A 19,250-nucleotide genomic window follows, 5' to 3' on the forward strand; every position below is an offset into this window, starting at 1 on the left:
CTTTTAGTATTATTGATCTTTGCTACTGTTTCCCTCATTTCTTTTTCATTTATTTCTGATCTGATCTTTATGACTTCTTTCCTTCTGCTAACTTTGGGGTTTTTTTTTTTGTTGTTGTTGTTGTTTTTCTACTTTCTTTAGGTGGAAGGTCAGGTTGCTTATTTGAGATGTTCCTTGTTTCTTGAGGTAGGATTGCATTGCTATAAACTTCCCTCTTAGAACTCCTTTTGCTGCATCCCATAGGTTGTGGGTCGTCATGTTTTCATTGTCATTTGTTTCTAGGTATTTTTTGATTTCCTCTTTGATTTATTCAGTGATCTCTTGGTTATTTAATAGTGTATTGTTTAGCCTCCACCTGTTTGTATTTTTTACAGATTTTTTTCCTGTAATTGATATCTAGTCTCATAGCATTGTGGTCAAAAAAGATACTTGATACAATTTCAATTTTCTTAAATCTACGAAGGCTTGATCTGTGACCCAAATATGATCTATCCTGGAGAATGTTCCGTGAGCACTTGAGAAGAAAGTGTATTCTGTTGTTTTTGGATGGAATGTCCTACAAATATCAATTAAGTCCATCTTGTTTAATGTATCACTTAAAGCTTGTGTTTCCTTATTTATTTTCATTTTGGATGATCTGTCCATTGGTGAAACGGGGGTGTTAAATCCCCCTGCTATGATTGTGTTACTGTCGATTTCCCCTTTTAATGGCTGTTAGCATTTGCCTTATGTATTGAGGTGCTCCTATATTGGGTGCATAAATATTTACAATTGTTATATCTTCTTCTTGGATTGATCCCTTGATCATTATGTAGGGTCCTTCTTTGTCTCTTGTAATAGTCTTTATTTTAAAGTCTATTTTGTCTGATATGAGGATTGCTACTCCAGCTTACTTTTGATTTCCATTTGCATGGAATATCTTTTTCCATCCCCTCACTTTCAGTCTGTATGTGTCCTTAGATCTGAAGTGGATCTCTTGTAGACAGCATATATACGGGTCTTGATTTTGTATCCATTCAGCCAGTCTATGCCTTTTGGTTGGAGCACTTAATCCATTTACATTTAAGGTAATTGTCAATAGGTATATTCCTATTACCATTTTCTCAATTGTTTTGGGTTTGTTTTTGTACGTCTTTTCCGTTTCTTGTGTTTCCTGCCTAGAGAAGTTCCTTTAGCATTTGTTGTAAAGCTGGTTGGGTGGTGCTGACTTCTCTTAGCTTTTGCTTATCTGTAAATGTTTTAATTTCTCCATCAAATCTGAATGAGATCCTTGCTGGGTAGAGTAATCTTAGTTGTAGTTTTTTCCCTTTCATCACTTTAAATATGTCCTGCCACTCCCTTCTGGCTTGCAGAGTTTCTACTGAAAAATCAGCTGTTAACCTTATGGGGATTCCCTTGTATGTTATTTTTCCCTTGCTGTTTTCATATTTTTTCTTTGTATTTAATTTTTGATAGTTTGATCAATATGTGTCTTGGCATGTTTCTCTTTGTGTTTATCCTGTATGGGACTCTCTGTGCTTCCTGGACTTGATTGACTATTTCCTTTCCCAGGTTAGGTAAGTTTTCGACTATAATCTTTTCAAATATTTTCTCAGACCTTTTTTTTTTTCTTCTTCTTCTGGAACCCCTATAATTCGAATGTTGGGGTGTTTAATGTTGTGCCAGAGGTCTCTGAGACTGTCCTCAATTCTTTTCCTTCTTTTTTCTTTATTCTGCTCCCTCTCAGTTACTTGCAGCCTTTCATCTTCCAGCTCACTTATCCGTTCTTTTGCCTCAGTTATTCTGTTATTGGTTCCTTCTAGAGCATTTTTATTTTCAGTAATTGTGTTGTTCATCACTGTTTTCTCTTTTGTTCTTCTAGATTTTTGTTAAATGTTTCTTGTATTTTCTCCTTTCTGTTTTCGAGATTTTGGATCATCTTTACTATCATTACTCTGAATTCTTTTTCAGGTAGGTTGCCTATTTCCTCTTCATTTATTTGGTCTTATAGGTTTTTACCTTGCTCCTTCATCTGTAACATATTATTTTGTTGTTTCCATTTTTCTTTTTTGATGAGTGGTGCTGTATTCCTGTCTTACTGCTTGCTTGGCCTGAGACATCCAGCACTGGAGTTTGCAGGCAGTTGGATAGAGCCAGGTCTTGGTGCTGAGATGAGGACCTCCGGGAGGCCTCACTCGATTGATATTCTCTGGGGTCTGAGGTTCTCTGTTAGTCCAGCGGTTTGGACTTGGACGTCTCCCCACAGGAGCTCGGGCCCGACATCCGGCCTGGAAACCAAGATCCCACAAGCTTTGTGGAGCGGTAAATTTAAAAAAAAAAAAAAAAAAAAAGAAAAAGGAAGAAAGAAAAAAAAGGAGCAGTACAATATCGAAGAATAAAAAACTAAATACAAGTAGAAAAATTTACAGTATATTAGGAACAATAAAAGTATAATTGAAACAACTGCAACAAGGTAAAATAAAACTACAACAGAGAAAAACAAAAAAGGGTGAGGGGACAAGCCAAAAGGAGAGAACAATAACAAATTATAAAGAATAAAATAAAATTAGAAAAATAAAAGATTTTTTAGGAAAAATAAAAATTTTAAAAGACTCAACAAGGTAAAACAGAACCCCAATCTAAAAGAGGAAAAAAGAAAAAAAAAAACAACAAGCCTTGGTTATGGGGGCGGAGTTTAGGCGGGGGGGTGGAACTTAGGCAGGGGCAGGGTTTTGGGTGGGGCGAGACCTAGGCGGGGCGACGTTCAAGCGTGGGGTGGGGCCTCTGCTTAGGACCTCCGGAAGGGGAGAGGCAGCACCTAGAAAGGAGGGCCTCTGGAGTGTGGAGTTCCAGACTTTGGAGGTAGGGCCCTGAGTGAGGGTGTGTGGGTGGGGTTTAGGCCCAGCGCCTTGAAGGGGGTCTCCAAGTGTAGAGGTGGTGCCCTGGGTGGGGGTGTAAGGGTGGAGCTTGCGCTCTGCGTGGCAGGAGGGAGGCTCCGAGGGCAGAGGATTAGGCCCAGGAGCCAAACAGGCTCCCTGGTGCCTAAGTGGACAGGGAAAGCACAGGCCACGTTCCCTTCTGTTCCTTCGCATCCCTCCCCCACCGTCTCCCCCAGGGTCTCACTGTCCCCACTGGACCCCTAACCGTGGGTGGGTTCCGCTGGGTGTAGGAACTCCTCCCCTCCCCCAGCCACCCCTCAGAGGCGCCAGTCCCATCCCTCCTCCACTTCTCCTCCCCCCTCACTCCCCCCACGCCCCACATCCTACCCGGTAGCTGGGGGTTCCTCCTGTCCCCTTAGGTGTCCGTGGTCCCCCACTGGTGCCTGGTAGGTGCCCTCGTTGGAAGGAGACGCAAATTCTGCATCATCCTAGTACAGCGTCTTGATTCCACCCCAGTGTGACCATTTTTAATCATCGTGTAATAAAGCATCCCTTGTTTTAAATGCCCCACAAAACATATCAAGGCTGTTTTCAAAGAGCTGAAAGCAGATACAGAGAGCAAGTCCTTAGCCATGTTCCGGTGCATCCATTCAAATAATAAGAGCCACATACACATTCTACCAGCTAAAAGCAGCACATGGTCCTAACATTTCCAGCCTGAAAGCCAGCAATAGGTGCTCAAACTCTATTAGGTTCCTAGCACTATTAAAATGCCACAATGTAGATGGCTTAAGGCACAGAAATTTATTGTTTCATAATTCTGGAGGCTAAAATTCCAAAACCAAGGTGTTGGCAGGGTTGGCTCCTTCTGGAGGCTCTGGGGGAGGGTCTCCTGGCTTCTGGTGACTCGTTCGCAGTCTTTCGCATTCCTTACCTTACAGATGCATCGCCTGATCTCTGCCTTCATGTTCACATGGCTTTCTCCCTGTGTGCATGTCTGTGTCCAAGTTTCCCCTTTTTATAAGGACAATAATCTACTGGAGTAGGAACCCACCCAGTATGACCTCATTGTAATTACGTCTGCAACAACGCTATTTCCAAATAAGGTCACATTCTGAGGTCCTGGAGGTTAGGACTTCACATGAATTTTTGGAAGACGCAATTCAACCTATAACAAACTCCTAAAACACAAGTTACAGTCAGGAACACTCTACCAGTCTTCACAGCCTTTAAAATCAAGGTTGCAAATTCTCAGATCAAAGCAAACTCCACAGGGGTGCTTTTAGAGGGAATACAAGGAATATCTAATCTTTGTTTCAGAAGACTTGCTTGTCTTGAAGAGGAATACAGATGCAGATCAGGACACTGGGGCCTTGTGTCACAGAAGCCTCCAGAGTGCCAGTGGAGAGTAGGGGTGAGCTGGGAGGGAAAGTGTAAAAGCTCAGTGCACCTCCCCTCCTCGTTGGGCATTTTGACGGAGGCAGTGCCTCTTGCCTGGCAGATTAGCAGTTTCAGACTGTCTCCACCCCTTCTAGAAACTTCGTCTGAGCCTAGGCAGGAGGGCAGGGCCCAGCTTCAACCTGTACACATTGCTACAGTGACCTGGAAAGTCCCAGCCATAAGATTGGGACTTAGATGGTGAAGGGAGCTTAACACCTGCTCCCTAACTTTCCAAAACAAACTGTCATTTTTCAGGAGTGTCAAAGGAATAAAACACCTACCGACCCTAAGCAAGCAACATACAGCTGTACACCCTCAAGTTTCTCCAAAGAGCAAGGGTCTCTGAATAGACTGTAGTGACTCTTCCAACTCAAGTCAGGAGTGGTTCTACAAGGTCGCCACTAGAGGGCAGGCTGTTAAAACGTTCCTTTCAAACCAGTCGTTCTGCAAAAGCAAAAGCTAATACAAGCTGACAAGCTCCAGGTTTAAAAGGCGGCTTTCTAGCTGGCCCTCTCCTACACGTACTGCAACGACACATTCAGTGGAGCGCAACACCATGCGAAGCACTACCTTGTTTGCATGCTACCATTTTCTTTTCAGAGTAAATTTACAGTGTAAAGCCCAGGAACGAACCTGCTCTTCCTTCAGCTTTCCTTCTGTTGGGGGTTCCTGGAAGTGAAGGGATTACTGGCCAGGGCAGGTCCTGAGGAGTTTGGTTTAGGTTAAAGGATACCAGGATGAACTCACTCAGGCACCCATCCTCTCCTTGGTGCCAAGCTTACAAGAGTACTACCCAGCATGAACACTCCCCAAAGGAAGCTGTATTTAATACCTCAAGTAAGTCTTAAAAACCATAATTTTATAAACTCTTCTGTCGCAAACTCTTCCAAAAAAAGAAACGCTCAAGTCTACAGATGGCTTCGGTCCCGTGCAGAATTTGGCTTCCCTTCTCTGTCCCCTACCCACACCTAGATACATCTGTCTTGTCTGTTGTCATGTATAGACTTTATCATGTCACCATGATAAGGCCAAAACTAAAGTATTTCCAAACAGTGCGTTTTCCTTCTCTTTCAAAGACTAGGCCTCCTACTGCTGAAAGGGCATCACTTAGAAACAGCCCCCCGGCCTCCCTGGAGAGAGCTGGCCACCAACCTCATTGGCCAGCGTTTATGGAGAGCTTCCCAGTTCTTCCTTGGAGGTCTCAACAGGATTTCCCTAGAGGAGGAGGGCTTCGTGGAATAAATGACAAAGAGCTGGGGAAGGCCTGCCAGGTCCCTGGGCTCAGGCTTCTCATTGTTCAGCCCACCGGCTTCCCAGGGCTCTGGTCCAAGGCCGCAGAACCAGGAAACGGCAGAATTAGTGCATCCACCCACCCCCTACACACACACACACACACACACACACACACACACACACACACGGGGCACGGAGGAGGAAACAGTCTGCATAATAAGAAGAAGCCAAGAGACACTTCTCAGCACCCCCTTGAGAGAAGGATGACTGAGACCTGGGGCAGGAAGAAAGCTGCAAGAGAAGCAGAGGTTTATTCTTTGCGAGAAGGAGGGAGAACAAGGAAAGGCACTTCTTTTTCAAGTGCTTCATGACACGAAATTCTGCTTTTGAATTCCTGCATTCATTTCAAAAAAAAAAAACTATCAGATATTTTTAAATCATAGAAACAAATGATGTTTGTGGGAGCTGGTCAAACAACAGAGACAGAGAAATTTAATAATCATCCCCTTCTAAATATGGAAGAAACTTCCTGTTAAGTTCTGAGTTTTGTAGACAAAGCACCTTTTTACCTCTGAGCTGTAACATTTCTCCTTTGTTGGCCCAGAGTTTGCTCTGAACAAGGAGGACCAATTACCTCACATGCACAGATAATCTCTATAGCACAGCTAAGAAAACTCAAGAAATAGGGATTAGTTATCTCCAGTTACCCCTGATAAATTTCCTTATAGTCAAAATAACATTTTTGTCTTAAATATCCAGGGAAGTGAGGCACATTGTTTCTCAAACAAGTATTGAGACATAGTGTCAGGGTCTGAGAATACTATGTGAACCATAAAATTTTGTTTTCTTTTGATCTTTGAAAATAGTCTTTAATAGTTTGAAAGAGGCTTCTGAGGTGATAGTTCACAATGAAAGGACATTTACATTGGCATTTTAATCTTAAAAACTTAGATTTTTAAGACTCCTGCTCTGAGACTGCTAGAAATTATTTTCTCATAAAAGGCCTGTGAATATTATTAAGATTTACCTAGGTCCACGGGTCCTAAATCTCACTGTGCATTAAATTTTCACGGGAGCTTCTTAAAAATACAGGCTCTGGCTCTCCCACTCCAGAATTGCTCCGGGCAAGGTCTGATCTGTATTCTACGTGGTGCCCAGGTGATTGTGACCAGCAGACAATGATTTCAGAGACAGAGGTTTTCCTCCATCCCCAGCTCTGCCCCCGTCTCTCATCAGTCCGTGTCCAGCAGCACAAAGGGACCTTCCCCTCCCCAGCCACAAAATGTCCCCTCTCCTTTTCCCCTCTGAGAGAACCTGATCAGAACGGTGCCTTTCCAAGTGTCCTTCCCAAACAAGGAGCAACGGTGTCACCTGGAAACGTGTCAGCAATGCACATTCCATTCTCAAGCTCCACCCAAGACCTACTAAATTAGAAATTCTGGGGATGGGCAGACCCAGTAACCTGTGTTTTAACAAGCTTTCCAGGTGATTCCAATGCACACTTAAGTTTGATCACCACTGGATTGGAGAATTTCACAACTGCAAGAGAGAATGAAGACAGACATAACTCCACATAAGGTAGAACCAAGTTTATTAATGACAACCTTTAATTACAACCACTCTCAAGTGTAAAAAATAAAGGGTGATTAATTAAAATTTAGAACTCACTTGAACTTGCTGTTTGGCCTTTCACTGGATGTGCCAAAGGGTGGGAAGCTCGCCTGATTCTTAATCAACTGGTCAGGTGGAGTTCACTGGAGAATGAGGTAACAAACAAGACAAGAGTGCCAACTGGAGAGCTCAAGTCTTCTCCATGTTGGAATGACAATACGGAATGACAACAGTGGTGGGGGCAGAGATGAAACAAAATAATCTTACAGCCAGAATATGGAACAAACATCTCTAACTACACAGAGACACAGAAACACACACATGCAGAGTCATACACACCTTAACTCTGGAGCCTAGATTTTCAAAGAATTTTTGTCCTTTCTCTGAGCAGATGGACACATTCATCAGCCACAGCGATGCAACATGGGGCTGAAATGGAAAACCTTGCTAAGTTTCCACCAACTATGCTAGCTGGCTGCCCAGTTCTGTGTTGGTAAGTGTGTCATCACCGTAAAATACACCTGTGGTCTTCCCAGTGTTCCAGACTAACATCTCCTCCCCAGGGGGTGCGACATCCTGGTGGACCTGGATGATTAAAATCTGGGGGCAAAACTCGTCCCTCCCACCTGGAATGGGGGCAGGTGGCAGTATCTGGAAGTGTTTCCCACCTCATGTCACAGAACACTCGCCCCATCAATGCTCTCCCCTCCAAAGAGTTTGTGCTTTGTTACCATCCTGATGGTGAGTCTGTACTAAGAAAAGAAGGAGCTCTGGCCATGCACTCTGGGTTTTTTTTGTTTTTGTTTGTTTTTAATAAAAACGAACTAAAACCAGAAGAAAGAAACCATCAGAAGCTTTGATTGTGCCCACATCATTTCAGAATTGGGTTTAATTCCCTTCAAAGAGAAAGACGGGGAGGCTGCAGAAGAGGCCACGATGATCAACCGACACGGTTCAGAGAGTGTTGAGTCCGCAGAAGCATTTGCGATGGCCCAGGTGGATCCTTCGCAGACAGGGAGGACACATCTCTAAAGGCTGTGAACCCAAGAAATCAATGCTGACCGAATAACGTTTTTAAAGGTTTGTAGAAAAGACGGCAGGTAAAGGAGTTGGTGGATTGATTCACAGGTCATGCAGGGAGATTATATAAAAAATTAATATTCGAGCTGAGTAAAAAAAAATCTTTAAAATTTAAGAAACTGTATCATAGCTTTCACTTTTGGAAGAAGAAAAAAAACAAAAACAAAAAAACACCCACAACAAAACGAAACCCATAGTATTCCAGAGTTTCCAAAGAATCCAACGACTAATTTGGTAGGCTGCAGTATTTACTACCTCTTCATTAACCTCATTTTCTCCTTGGATTTCATTGATAAATAAAGCTCAGGCCTACTTAGAAAAGAGATCTGTCCTGCTAAAATTCAGCATCATGAAGTGTTCCAAAGCCCCTGCTCAGCACACGAGGAATATACAACTTCTCTTACGAGGAGAAACTTCAGGAGAGACCAGACGTGCCCACCCAAGTTCCTTGTTGAATGCGGTCACAAAATCTGAACCCAAAGGCAAGCTGTTTTCTTCTTGGGACCATGGTTGTAGCAGTTCCTTGAAATGTACAGTGAAGGGATGCCGAGAAACCACAGCCCTCCCAGGTAAGGGGTTGAGTTTTAGAAAAGACGCACTTCCTCAGGCCATGACACAGGAGGCAGCCCTCCAACTACCGAAGCAGAGAACAAGCCTTTTCCACAAATTCAGTACATCTGGGTCCCCCACCCTCCCTTTTTTTCTCATTTGGTAAGTGTCCAACCATCCAGAAATTCATGGCTACAATAGAGATTCACGGCGCAACGACTTTCATACTGGTTAATTTTTTTTTTTTTTTAAATTCTGTCAGTGAGCAGCATTTCCCAGTTCTACCCCCCAAAAACTAAGTTCTGATGGCAGCTCCATCAGGTGGGATCGCAGGATGCCTCTGTGATTAGGGTCCGTGCAGCATGGGTATCAGTTGGGCGCACTGGAGGGTCAGGAAGGCGGGGTCTGTCCAGTGTCTGGAGGCAGCTGTTGCAGGCGCTCTACCAGCTAGCCCTGACAGCTTCAATATCACTCACCAGGTTCTGGGCCAGGCAGATCCCAAAAATCTGGGCAAGGAAGGAAAAGACAGTCAAATAGTAGAACTTTTAACTTGAGATCAGGCTTTTCTTTGGCTACTGAATTCCATTTTTAAAAAATCTTTGATTTTTTAAAATTGAGATAGAATTCACATCCCACAAAATTCATCCTTTTAAAGTGTATAATTTATAGTGATTTCCGGTATATTCGTGAGGATGTGCAACTATCACCACTATCTAAATCCAGAACATTTTCGTTACCCCCAAAAGAAACTCTGTACCCATGAGCAGTCATCCAGACCCCACCCCCATCCCGACAGGCCTGGCAACCACTAAGCCACATTCTATCGCTATGGATTGGCCTATTCTGGACATTTAATATAAACAGAATCATATAATATATGGCCTTTTGTGTTGGTCTGCTTTCACGTAGCAAAATGTTTTCAAGGTTCGTCCATGTTGCAACGGTAGTTCAATCTCTCCGATGGCTGAATAACATTCCATTATATGGATACACCACATTTTGTTTATCCATTCATCAGATGATGGACATTTAGATGGTTTTCCCTTTTTGGCTATTGCCAATAATGCTGCTCTGAACATCTGTGTACTCTTTGGGTGAACATGTTTTCAGTACTTTTGGGCACATACCTAGGAGTAGAATTGCTGGGTCATATGGTAACTCTGTTTAATTTTCTCATGAACTGACAAATTGTTTTCCAAAGAGACTGCATCATTTTCATTCCCTTCAGCAATGTATGAGGGTTCCAATTTCTCCACATCCTAACCAGCTCTTGTTATTGGTTTGTCTTTTTTATTATAGCCATCTTGATATGTTTGAAGTGGTATGTCATCGTGCTTTTGAATTTCCCTCACAGTTAACGAGGTCATTACGAATAGCTAATGTGTATTTTCTTTGGAGAAATGTCTATTCAAATCCTTTGCCCACCTTTAAATTGGGTTTGTCTTCTTTTATTGTTGAGTTGTTCTTCATATGTTCTATATACAGGATCCTTAACAGATGTACTGATGTGCAAATATTTTCTCCCATTTTGTGGGTTGTCTTTCCACTTTCTTGATAGTATCATTTTCAGCACAGAAGTTTTTAATTTTGAAGAAGCCCAATTTGTCCACTCTTCCTTTGGTTGCTTGTGCTTTTGGTATCATATCTAAGAAAACACTGCCTAATTCAAGGTCACAAAGATTTACACCTATACCTTCTTCTAAAACTTTTATAGCTTCACCTTTTACATTTAGGTCTTTGATCTGTTTTGAGTTAAATTTTTATTTTTTGGCCAAACCATGAGGCTAGCAGGATCTTAGCGCCCCCCACCCCCAACCAGGGATCAAACCCAGGCCCCCTGCAGTGGAAGCACAGAGTCCTAATCACTGGACCGCCAGGGAATTTTGAGTTAATTTTTATATGTGATGTGAGTTAGCGGTCCAAATACAGTCTTTTGCATATAGATATCCAGTTGGTCCAGCACCGTTTGTTGAAAAGACTATTGTTTCTCCATTGAATGGTCTTGGTTTCCTGGTCAAAATATCAGCTGACCATAGATACAGAGGCTTTTTTGAACTTTCAGCTCCATTCCACTAATCTGTAGGTCCAACCTTATGCCAGTACACTCTATGTTGATCACGGTAGCTTTGTAGTAAGTTTTGAATTGGGAAGTGTGGATTCTCCAACTTTGTGCTTTTTAAAGTTTGTTTTGCTATTCTGGGTCCCTTGAATTTCCATATGAATTGTAGGATCAGCTTGTCCATTTCTGCAAAAAAGGCAGTTGTAATTTTGGTAGGGGTTGCACTGAATCTGTACATCAATTTCGGGAGTGCTGTCACCTTTACAATATTAAGTCTTCCAATCCGTGAATGCGAATGGCTTTCCATTCATTTAGGTCTTCTTTAATTTCTTTCAACCATGGCGCCTCATTTGTGACCCTCTAAGTTAAAGGTATCACATCACCATAAGATGCAAAGCCTAGCTCTTGGGACTTCCCAGGAGGAAAAGTAGGTGCTCTCTTCCCTCACAGCACTTTGGCAAGGTGGCCCAGAGAGAGAAAGGAGCAGAGCGTATCTGTGAAACTCCAAAAAGCCTTAGCCTTGCCACTGGGCAAGGCTCTACATCTGACCATTCCTGTCTGACCGGTTGTCACAATGCCGCATTACTGAGCCCATGGCAATGTTGGAATGCCAGCAGGCAAATACTGACCCAGTCAATTTCTCTTTCTTGAAAAGGAAAAAAAAAAGGTTTCCTAAAGTCTCTCAGGACAGTAGCATCTAAAATCAGAGCTTCAATAAAATACAAACCAAATATAGTTGAGGTCTGTTCCCCAGCCCTCCAATGTGTCTTAAAAACTGTGAAATGATGGTGAATAAGCAAAGCTCCTGTCCTGGTGAGCGCTCTCCCAGGGCATCATTTCCCTGCGACATCCATCTTACCTGTAGCAATGCAATGCCTATGAAAATACCAGCCACAATGGTTAAGTTGTCCTGCAACCACTTCTCAAACTGGGGCACACAGCCTTTCGTGTAGATTACAATCTGCTGATCGACTTCCTTCAGAAGGGAAGAGGAGAGCACAGCATCACTAAGCAAGTTCAAAAGCTCCTCCAACACCCTTCGTGCTAAGCGACAAGATGAGTTTCCACTTACTGGTTTTTGCCTGGCATCATAGCCACACTGAGTGTTGATGACATCTTCCTGGTGGAGAAAAGAAACAGAAGAGTGAAATTCACTCTTGTCAGAGAGAAAGCCCACCTAGGGGTCAGCAGAAGACCCCTGTTAAGTGCTGGTCAGAAAATGCTTATTTGGGCACACAGACGTCCCAGGCACCGTGTTAAACACCTTTACACATAATTCCATGGAATTATTATAACCATCCTCAGAAGTAGGTATTAAATATCCCTTCCTTTCCAAATGAGGAAAACTGAGACTCAGGAAATATCAGAAAGACTAGTAATTCTATTATGTGGAAGGCTCTAGATTCAAAGTTGATAATCTCAAGAAGCTTATGGGTTTAGGAAACTGGAGACATAAAAACCACAGTTAAAGTTTCTTATAATTACTTTCATAATGACTATCTTCACTTATGATCTTTTGGGGGGAATTCTACTTTTGAATCTATGTACTTGTATGTGATTTAAATGATTTTTCAATGAGAATGAATTATTTTGATAATTAAAAATGATACCCTGACCACACAGCACATGGACAGATGCCCTGAAATCTTACAGGCCTGATCAGAAACGTGGGTTCCGCTGCTCTAGGTTTGTTTATGTTTCCCCTCTGGAGGGTATGGGGTGGATTTTATTAGCTTAGCATTTATGGAATGGGATATCTCTACCCAGAGGATCTGTCGTTGAAAGGGGGACACAACACCTGAGAATCTTCAGAATTCTTCTGATGGAACGGTAACTCAGGGCAGGGGCTGGAGACGGAGAGAGCAGGGCTTGCATCCACTGCCTGGGTGGGCGCCCTGGGCTCTGTGCTGGGCGCTGTCTTGCCTCCCAGCCTCCTCAGAGGAAAGGAGAAGTGAGCTAGTGGGAAAGGCTGGCGTTGCCGCTGAGGGCTCAGAGCAGTCCTCACCGACTCTGTCCCCTTCAGACCACCTCTGGTGGGCAGCCTACGAGAAGCTGTGCTTTGCTACCTCAGACCACTGTCCCCTCTTCTCTCTCTTTTTTTTTTTAAATCGAAGTGTAGTAGATTTGCAATATTGTATTAGCTTCAGGGGTACAGCATAATGATTCAGTATCCTTACAGACGAACCACGCCCCCTTTTAAAGAGCCCCGCACCCCCCCTACCTTGCAGGGGAAAATCGGCCATGATCTCATCAGCGCCCACTGGGCTCTGCTCCTTGTGGGGAGGGGCGGGTCTGGGAGAGGACACCTGGGGACGGACCAGCCAGAGAGAGGCTGAAGAGGGCGGAAGGGCCGGGGGCACCTTCTCTCTCACATTCATTGTTCTAACCCTCAATTCTGGCATTTAACTTACAGCAGGGGTGCTGCATTTTAAGCTGTTCTACATACCAGGCACATGATTTGACTCAAAATACAATCAAACCTGTGGTAAAGAGGGTGGCTTGTGAACAGGTTTTATGTTTTTGTTTCTGATTTTTTTTAAAAAAAAGAATGACTGTAGTCATTCTGGCCCAGAGTCTGGGCAGCTGCAGTCTTCCTGCAAGTGGTCTCATCCTATCTTGCCTCAAACTCTTCTGCTATTCCTAGGATTCCTTCGGAGCTAAGTCAGCAAGAAAAGGGTTACCAACCCCGAGCAATGCAGAGAGCTTCCACACAAGCCCATCCTTCTCGCAAAGAAGGAATCACAGGCAACACAGGCAGCTGCCTGAGTCTAAGCTCGGTTCCATCACTTGCCAGCAATGTGAGCTTGGGAAAGTCACTTAAACTCCACGGGCCTTGATTTCACCTGAAAAGGGAAGATAATGGTGGCATCTACCAGCAGGGATGTTCCAAACTTAAGCCAACACACAAAAAGGCTTAGAACAGGAACCAGCACGTACCGCTAAATTAACGTCAGGGATGATTACTCCTGCTGGGAAGATCTGAGCACTAACCCCCCTACAGGAGCTACAGTTAGGAATAAGAGGGTAAGAAGAGGTTTCCAGAAAAAAACCCACTCTGCTCATCCCACACACGCTCTCGGTGTGATGCGCGGAGCAGGCCAACGGGTTGCTGGCAGCCACTTACTGCGGGGTCTTTAGTACAGCAGGAGAAGGGCACGCCGCATCGCTCTCGACTTGCATTGGAATCTGTGCAATTGAAGTAAATATTTAGGTTCCAATCATCAGCTCCAAAAGCCCCACAGCACTGCCACTAGAGCAAACAGGAGAGAATTAGAACATCTCGACTTGGAGGCGACCAGGTGCCTACGCTTGCACCCGCCAGGACGACCCACACCCAGCTTCTGCCAGCTCTAACCTTCTCTGTATCTCAGAATTTATTTTTAAACCAACTGAACCTAAAGGGCCCCTGTAAAAGCTTCCAAGGTAAGGCTGAAGGTTTGTAAGGATGTGGTGGCGTGAGACTTAGAAAACAATTGATGAGACCCGTGGTGTTAGGTGGAAGATGGGCAGAGCCTGAGTTGTACAGCAGGGCCCAGTTAGAGATAAGCAAGACAGAAAACAGCGGTAGTGTCTGAAGGAGGCAGCTGGGGTTGTGGGTAGGAGATCTAGAGGCTTACTTTTTTTTTTAAATTTCCATCTCTACACCTGAACGGTTTTTTAAAAAAATCCATTTTATTGAGGTGTAATTGACATACAATAAACTTCACATATTTAAAGTATACAATTTTATAAGTTTTGACACACTTATACATCGTAAAACCATCACCACAAGCAAGATAGTGAACATACTCGTTACCTTCCCCCAAGTTTTAGAGGCTTACTTTTCATTCTATATCTGTTCCTACTCTGAATTTTTATTAAAAAGAGCGTGTATTTACATTTTCAACCTGAAAAAAATTCAATCATCTAATTAAAATAAAATCAAACAAGCCGTTAAATTCAGTGGGTCTTAAACGAGGCCTGATTCAAGGGCCGCTCCATCATAAGCCCCTTTGACACTCCCCATGCTGGACTAGCCCTGCTTCTCCAAGTTAAATAAACATTAAGCCTTGACCGTTTTAAGGGTTTCAAGACCAATAGCTACTTCAAAGTATTAAAGGCCACGAGAGAAAAGTGAAATCACATGAAATAACAGAATCTCCATATAAAGCAGACAGCATCTCAAGAGAACGTGTATCTGCATAGTCTTCCAACTCATCGAGTCCTCCGAGGGCTTGGGTTGTGCCATCTCCAGTTTGCCTACAATGCTCCATCAGATTTGTCACGCAAACTAGTCAGCAATAATACTTGGCAAGGTGTGAGCTTGCATCCATTATGACCCAACAAAACAGTGAAGCCTGCTGAGGAGATGAAACAGGGCTTAATTTCACACCTGAGGGACAGCAGGCTCCAGGACAGTCGTTGCTGTCACCGAACAAAGGCAACACAATTCAGCTCACTTCCGAGCACCTAAGGAGGGCAGGGGGCCTCCCTCACTGCGAGCGTCGATGCAGCCCTCTCCTCCCTTTATCAAAGGGACCCCAGCTCACTCTGGAAAACTGTCCAACCAAGAGACAGCCACTGGTCCGCTGAGTTTCTGTGTGCCCTCCAGTTGTGCCATATACGTGAACGTCACGGACACGGCTCTCCAGGTCTGCTCACCTTATCCAGTTTCTCAGTGCGTGCAAATAAAGGCCTGTCAGTTTGTAGGACGATAACACCTGAAGCCTGATATAAAACCATGTACGTCTTATGAGAGTGGCATGATATCCCCATGAGTTAAGTAGTTGCTACTATTATTCCCATTTTACTCTTGGGGAAATAGCTCAAGGTCCTATTAGCCCAAGGTCACTTAGCTAATCAGATTCTGGCACTAGCTGTGTCTTCCGAACCCTTGTTTATACCATTCTGCGTTGTGAGTGGAACAGGGCATCCGCTACTTCGTTCGCATCGCAGGGGCTGTCACGTCGTAATGTTGAGAAACCTGAGTGGGATGGCTCTACTCCACAGGTTCTTCACTTGTGAGAAGCCACCAAGGCTTGACTTTCAGTTTTAGCTGCGGGTGCTATAATAATATTTGGATAGGCACAATTCTAGGAACTTTGTGGATAAACATTCTATTGACTAAGTATATTATTATGAGCTATGAAGTGTGGAGAATGATCAAAAAGGGGGCCAAGGATAGGAAAGAACCCACATCTAACACCAAAGAACAGGGTTAAACCTATAGCAAAACAATAGTCTTCAAATGTCCATAGGAATGGGCACCTTTGACTCTAACCTTTTTGCCTAAGAGTTTTCTTCCTTGTTCTTAGTAGAAATTGAGGTAAGTGAAAATAAGACATTTCCCATTAGGGTACATATTGTGTACGCCCTAGAACAAGTCAGAAAATAATAAATACACAAGCAAACAGACAAACACCCATGCAGAAAAGTCAGAGGTAGGTTCCAGCTGGCAGGTGCAGAAGCCAGGAGGAGTTTTCATTGGGGTCATCCTTCCGAGAAGGCTTTCAACTTGAAAATAAACCACATTTAAACTTACATATTCCTGGGTGAAGTCTATGAGGTTTTGCAAATCAATGTCATCCCTGTACGCTCTGATGTTGTTGTTTATAAAGAAATACAGCTGGTCTTTGATCCAGTCTTTGAAAACAAATGCCAGAACCCCGGCAGTGAGCTCCAGGAAGAAAATGATTCCCAGGAATACAGAAAACTAAAACAAAAGGCACATACACAGACAACAGTTATAAGGGCTATTTTGATCCTGTACAGTCAAATGCTTCCTTCTAAAAAGCTGTATAATACCATTGGGTTGTTACCCATGGCCAAAGCAGATAACCTTCAGTTTCTTAAGATTCATTAATAGAAATATTACACTCCAAGAAAGGATTTTTAAAAATCACTTCATAATCACATCTTAGGGGCTCTGCTGTTCCATTTGGTAATTAACCAACAAAGCCCATAAGCAGACATGGAAAATAGGAATTCCTCATTAGGCCCACATTAAGGCCTAATGAATTTCTCCTGATGAATGCATTCGTCAGACGCTTGAACAACGACCTGCTCCTACCTCTAGTAAGCTTTTGTAACGCTGAAAGATAAATTAGCCCAGTATTTTAAGATCGCCTGTCATTTGTTACTGTGGCCTTGATTCTGTATGCAATATAGTCCTTTTCCGGATTCAGATACTGTGTTAACTCCCCTTTGCACCTGCTACACGGGGCAAAACAGCAGATGGGTTCATTTTAGGTGAAGAGGTCAAAGAGGAACTGGGTGGGAAGGAGGGGGCAGCTGTGACATGAAAATAATTTCCCATGATGCAAACAAAATGAAACCACTGGGCTGAGGGCTTTCTTGGGACAGCAAGCTGTGCCGGTTTTCCTTTGTGAAGCACCAGGCTCAGAATACTTTAAATAGCATCAACGCGCAGCCAGAGGAAGACTTCGGGTTGACGCAGACAACAAGAATTTAAAAGGAAGGCTGGAGACCATGGGTTACAAGGTAAATTGCCCATAAATCTGCAGAAATTTCCCTTTCATCTAGAAGACCCAGAAGTGTCTCATCTTAGTCATATCAACGTCCCACTCACGCCCATGGTTCTTTCCACTTCCTCCCACCCCCATGTTCTCACCCTTTTCAAACTATTTTGCTCAAGCCATTTACGAGAAATGAGGCTGTGAAGGACCAGAGGGTAAACGGCAGGCAAACTTCTGTGGACAAGGGCAGAAAGGGTGGCACTGGGGCCACCTGCTGAGCCGAGCTCCTGAGGGCTCCTGCCACACAGGGAAAGGCTGGGGAGGTAGAGGGGCTACGGTCTGCTGTGCCTACATTCAGCGAGCAGACCGCATGCAGCCAACCAAGAGGAAAATATATTGGCGACGGGTGCAAAGGAAGCTACAGCCACTTATGAAAATAAAAGACAAAAATGGTTTATTCACTCAGCAAACACCTACTGAATGGCCCACGAGAGATCAGGCTCGGGCCTAGGTGGGCTTTGCAGAGGCAAGGATAAGTAGGACCACAGCTCTGCCTCCAAAGAGCCCACAGTCTTATGTGAGGGTAGGAAAGGACCGTGGGGTCAGGTCTTTCCACATTAGATGTCAGTATATCTGGCAGTGTTTATCCAGGGTGCCAAGTGCCATTCTGGGAGGATGGCCATGAGGGGAGGGGTGGAAGGAAGAAAGAAGTGCCTGCCAAAGTCTAGGACCCCAAGGTCTAGGTCCCAATTCCAGACGCTCCAGCTCAGCCCCTCAGGTTCCATAGAGCTCCTGGTCATCTGTCCTTGATGAGTTCACTTTAGAAACAGAATCTAAACAGTTCTTAACAACCATCAGTAGTACCCATAATTTCAAAGTGAGCTTTCCTCAATCTAGAAAAAAGGAAAGAAAAAAAATCCTGTCACTTTCACACAATACCTACCCCACCGCATAAAACGACTCCCTCCTTTATCGGGTACTACTCTACACATGTAAATACGACAGTTATCACACTATAGAAATGAGAGAATCATGGCTAGTTCACAGGCGCGCACATGCAAAATAGCAAAACAGAGGTCAGGCAAAGGTTTTAATTAGATTTTTGTTCTCACCTCTATCAAGGTGAGGCCCAGTCACCCTGGTAAGTTTTCTCATGATGTTACATAATATATGTATCAGAAATTGAGTCCAAATTAAATTCTTATCAAATATTTGGCAGAAATCAGCGTCCTTCGGGTCCTATGAGCTAATTTCCCCCGTTTCTGAAGGTGCAGAGACTGACTCCCAGGCTTCATGCAAGGGCCTCAGTCAGTCAGGAAGCTCCATTTTCTCAGCTCCTGGATTTTCCCCCAGCAGCTCTCTTAGCCTTATGACATCAGATGTTTGAAGCTGTTTGGAGCCATGTTGACATTACTTCCTACTTCCTTCATAGCTCCTGCTTCAAAGCATATTCTAGGCCAGTTTTGACTGTTTGTACTAAATGGAGAGAGAGGGCATTTAAAATATTCTCCAAGACTTAAAAAAGCCAAGAAACAACACAGTTCTCTTCATTTCCAATGTGGGACTTCATAAATTAAGATGCCAATCTAGAGAAATGTATGTATTTCTGCCTGTTCAGTTAACTCTGGTATCTTCAACTACAAAAATCATCAACTATATTAAACAGGCTACCCTTATAAACTAAACTATATGCAATTAAGTCACATTAAAGGGGAGCAAGGAGACTAACGCTGATAAAATAGTGGCCAGTAGTGAGTATGACCTGTGGCCCAATGAGGCTACAGAAACGCTGAGTGAGGTGAGCTCAAGCATTTAGAAGTATCTCACACCAAGATGACTGGCAGGTTGGTAGGTCACAATCAGGGACAAAGCTCTCCTGAGGGCTCCAGAGATCAAGACTAGGTGAGGAATGAAGTAAGTGTGTGTGTGTGTGTGTGTGTGTGTGTGTGTGTGTGTGTGTGTGTG

The 19,250-nt window shown here is 43.7% G+C and overlaps 1 protein-coding gene across 1 annotated transcript in view; it reads right to left on the reverse strand.

The window, feature by feature from the left end:
* Window positions 1-7,105: 7,105 nt before the first annotated feature.
* The window catches only part of TSPAN5 (tetraspanin 5), a 175,013-nt gene continuing 162,868 nt past the window's right edge, over window positions 7,106-19,250 (reverse strand). Inside the window, exons 4-8 of the mRNA XM_029235477.1 lie at window positions 16,352-16,522; window positions 13,955-14,080; window positions 11,903-11,950; window positions 11,690-11,806; window positions 7,106-9,277 (exon numbers count right to left, since the gene is read on the reverse strand). Coding sequence (XP_029091310.1) covers window positions 9,212-9,277; window positions 11,690-11,806; window positions 11,903-11,950; window positions 13,955-14,080; window positions 16,352-16,522 — 528 coding nt within the window. The 3' untranslated portion in view covers window positions 7,106-9,211. The remainder of the gene's footprint in view (window positions 9,278-11,689; window positions 11,807-11,902; window positions 11,951-13,954; window positions 14,081-16,351; window positions 16,523-19,250) is intronic.

Source organism: Monodon monoceros, unplaced genomic scaffold, assembly GCF_005190385.1.
Source record: "Monodon monoceros isolate NGI ecotype Baffin Bay Population unplaced genomic scaffold, NGI_Narwhal_1 Super_Scaffold_20, whole genome shotgun sequence".
NCBI lineage: Eukaryota > Metazoa > Chordata > Mammalia > Artiodactyla > Monodontidae > Monodon > Monodon monoceros.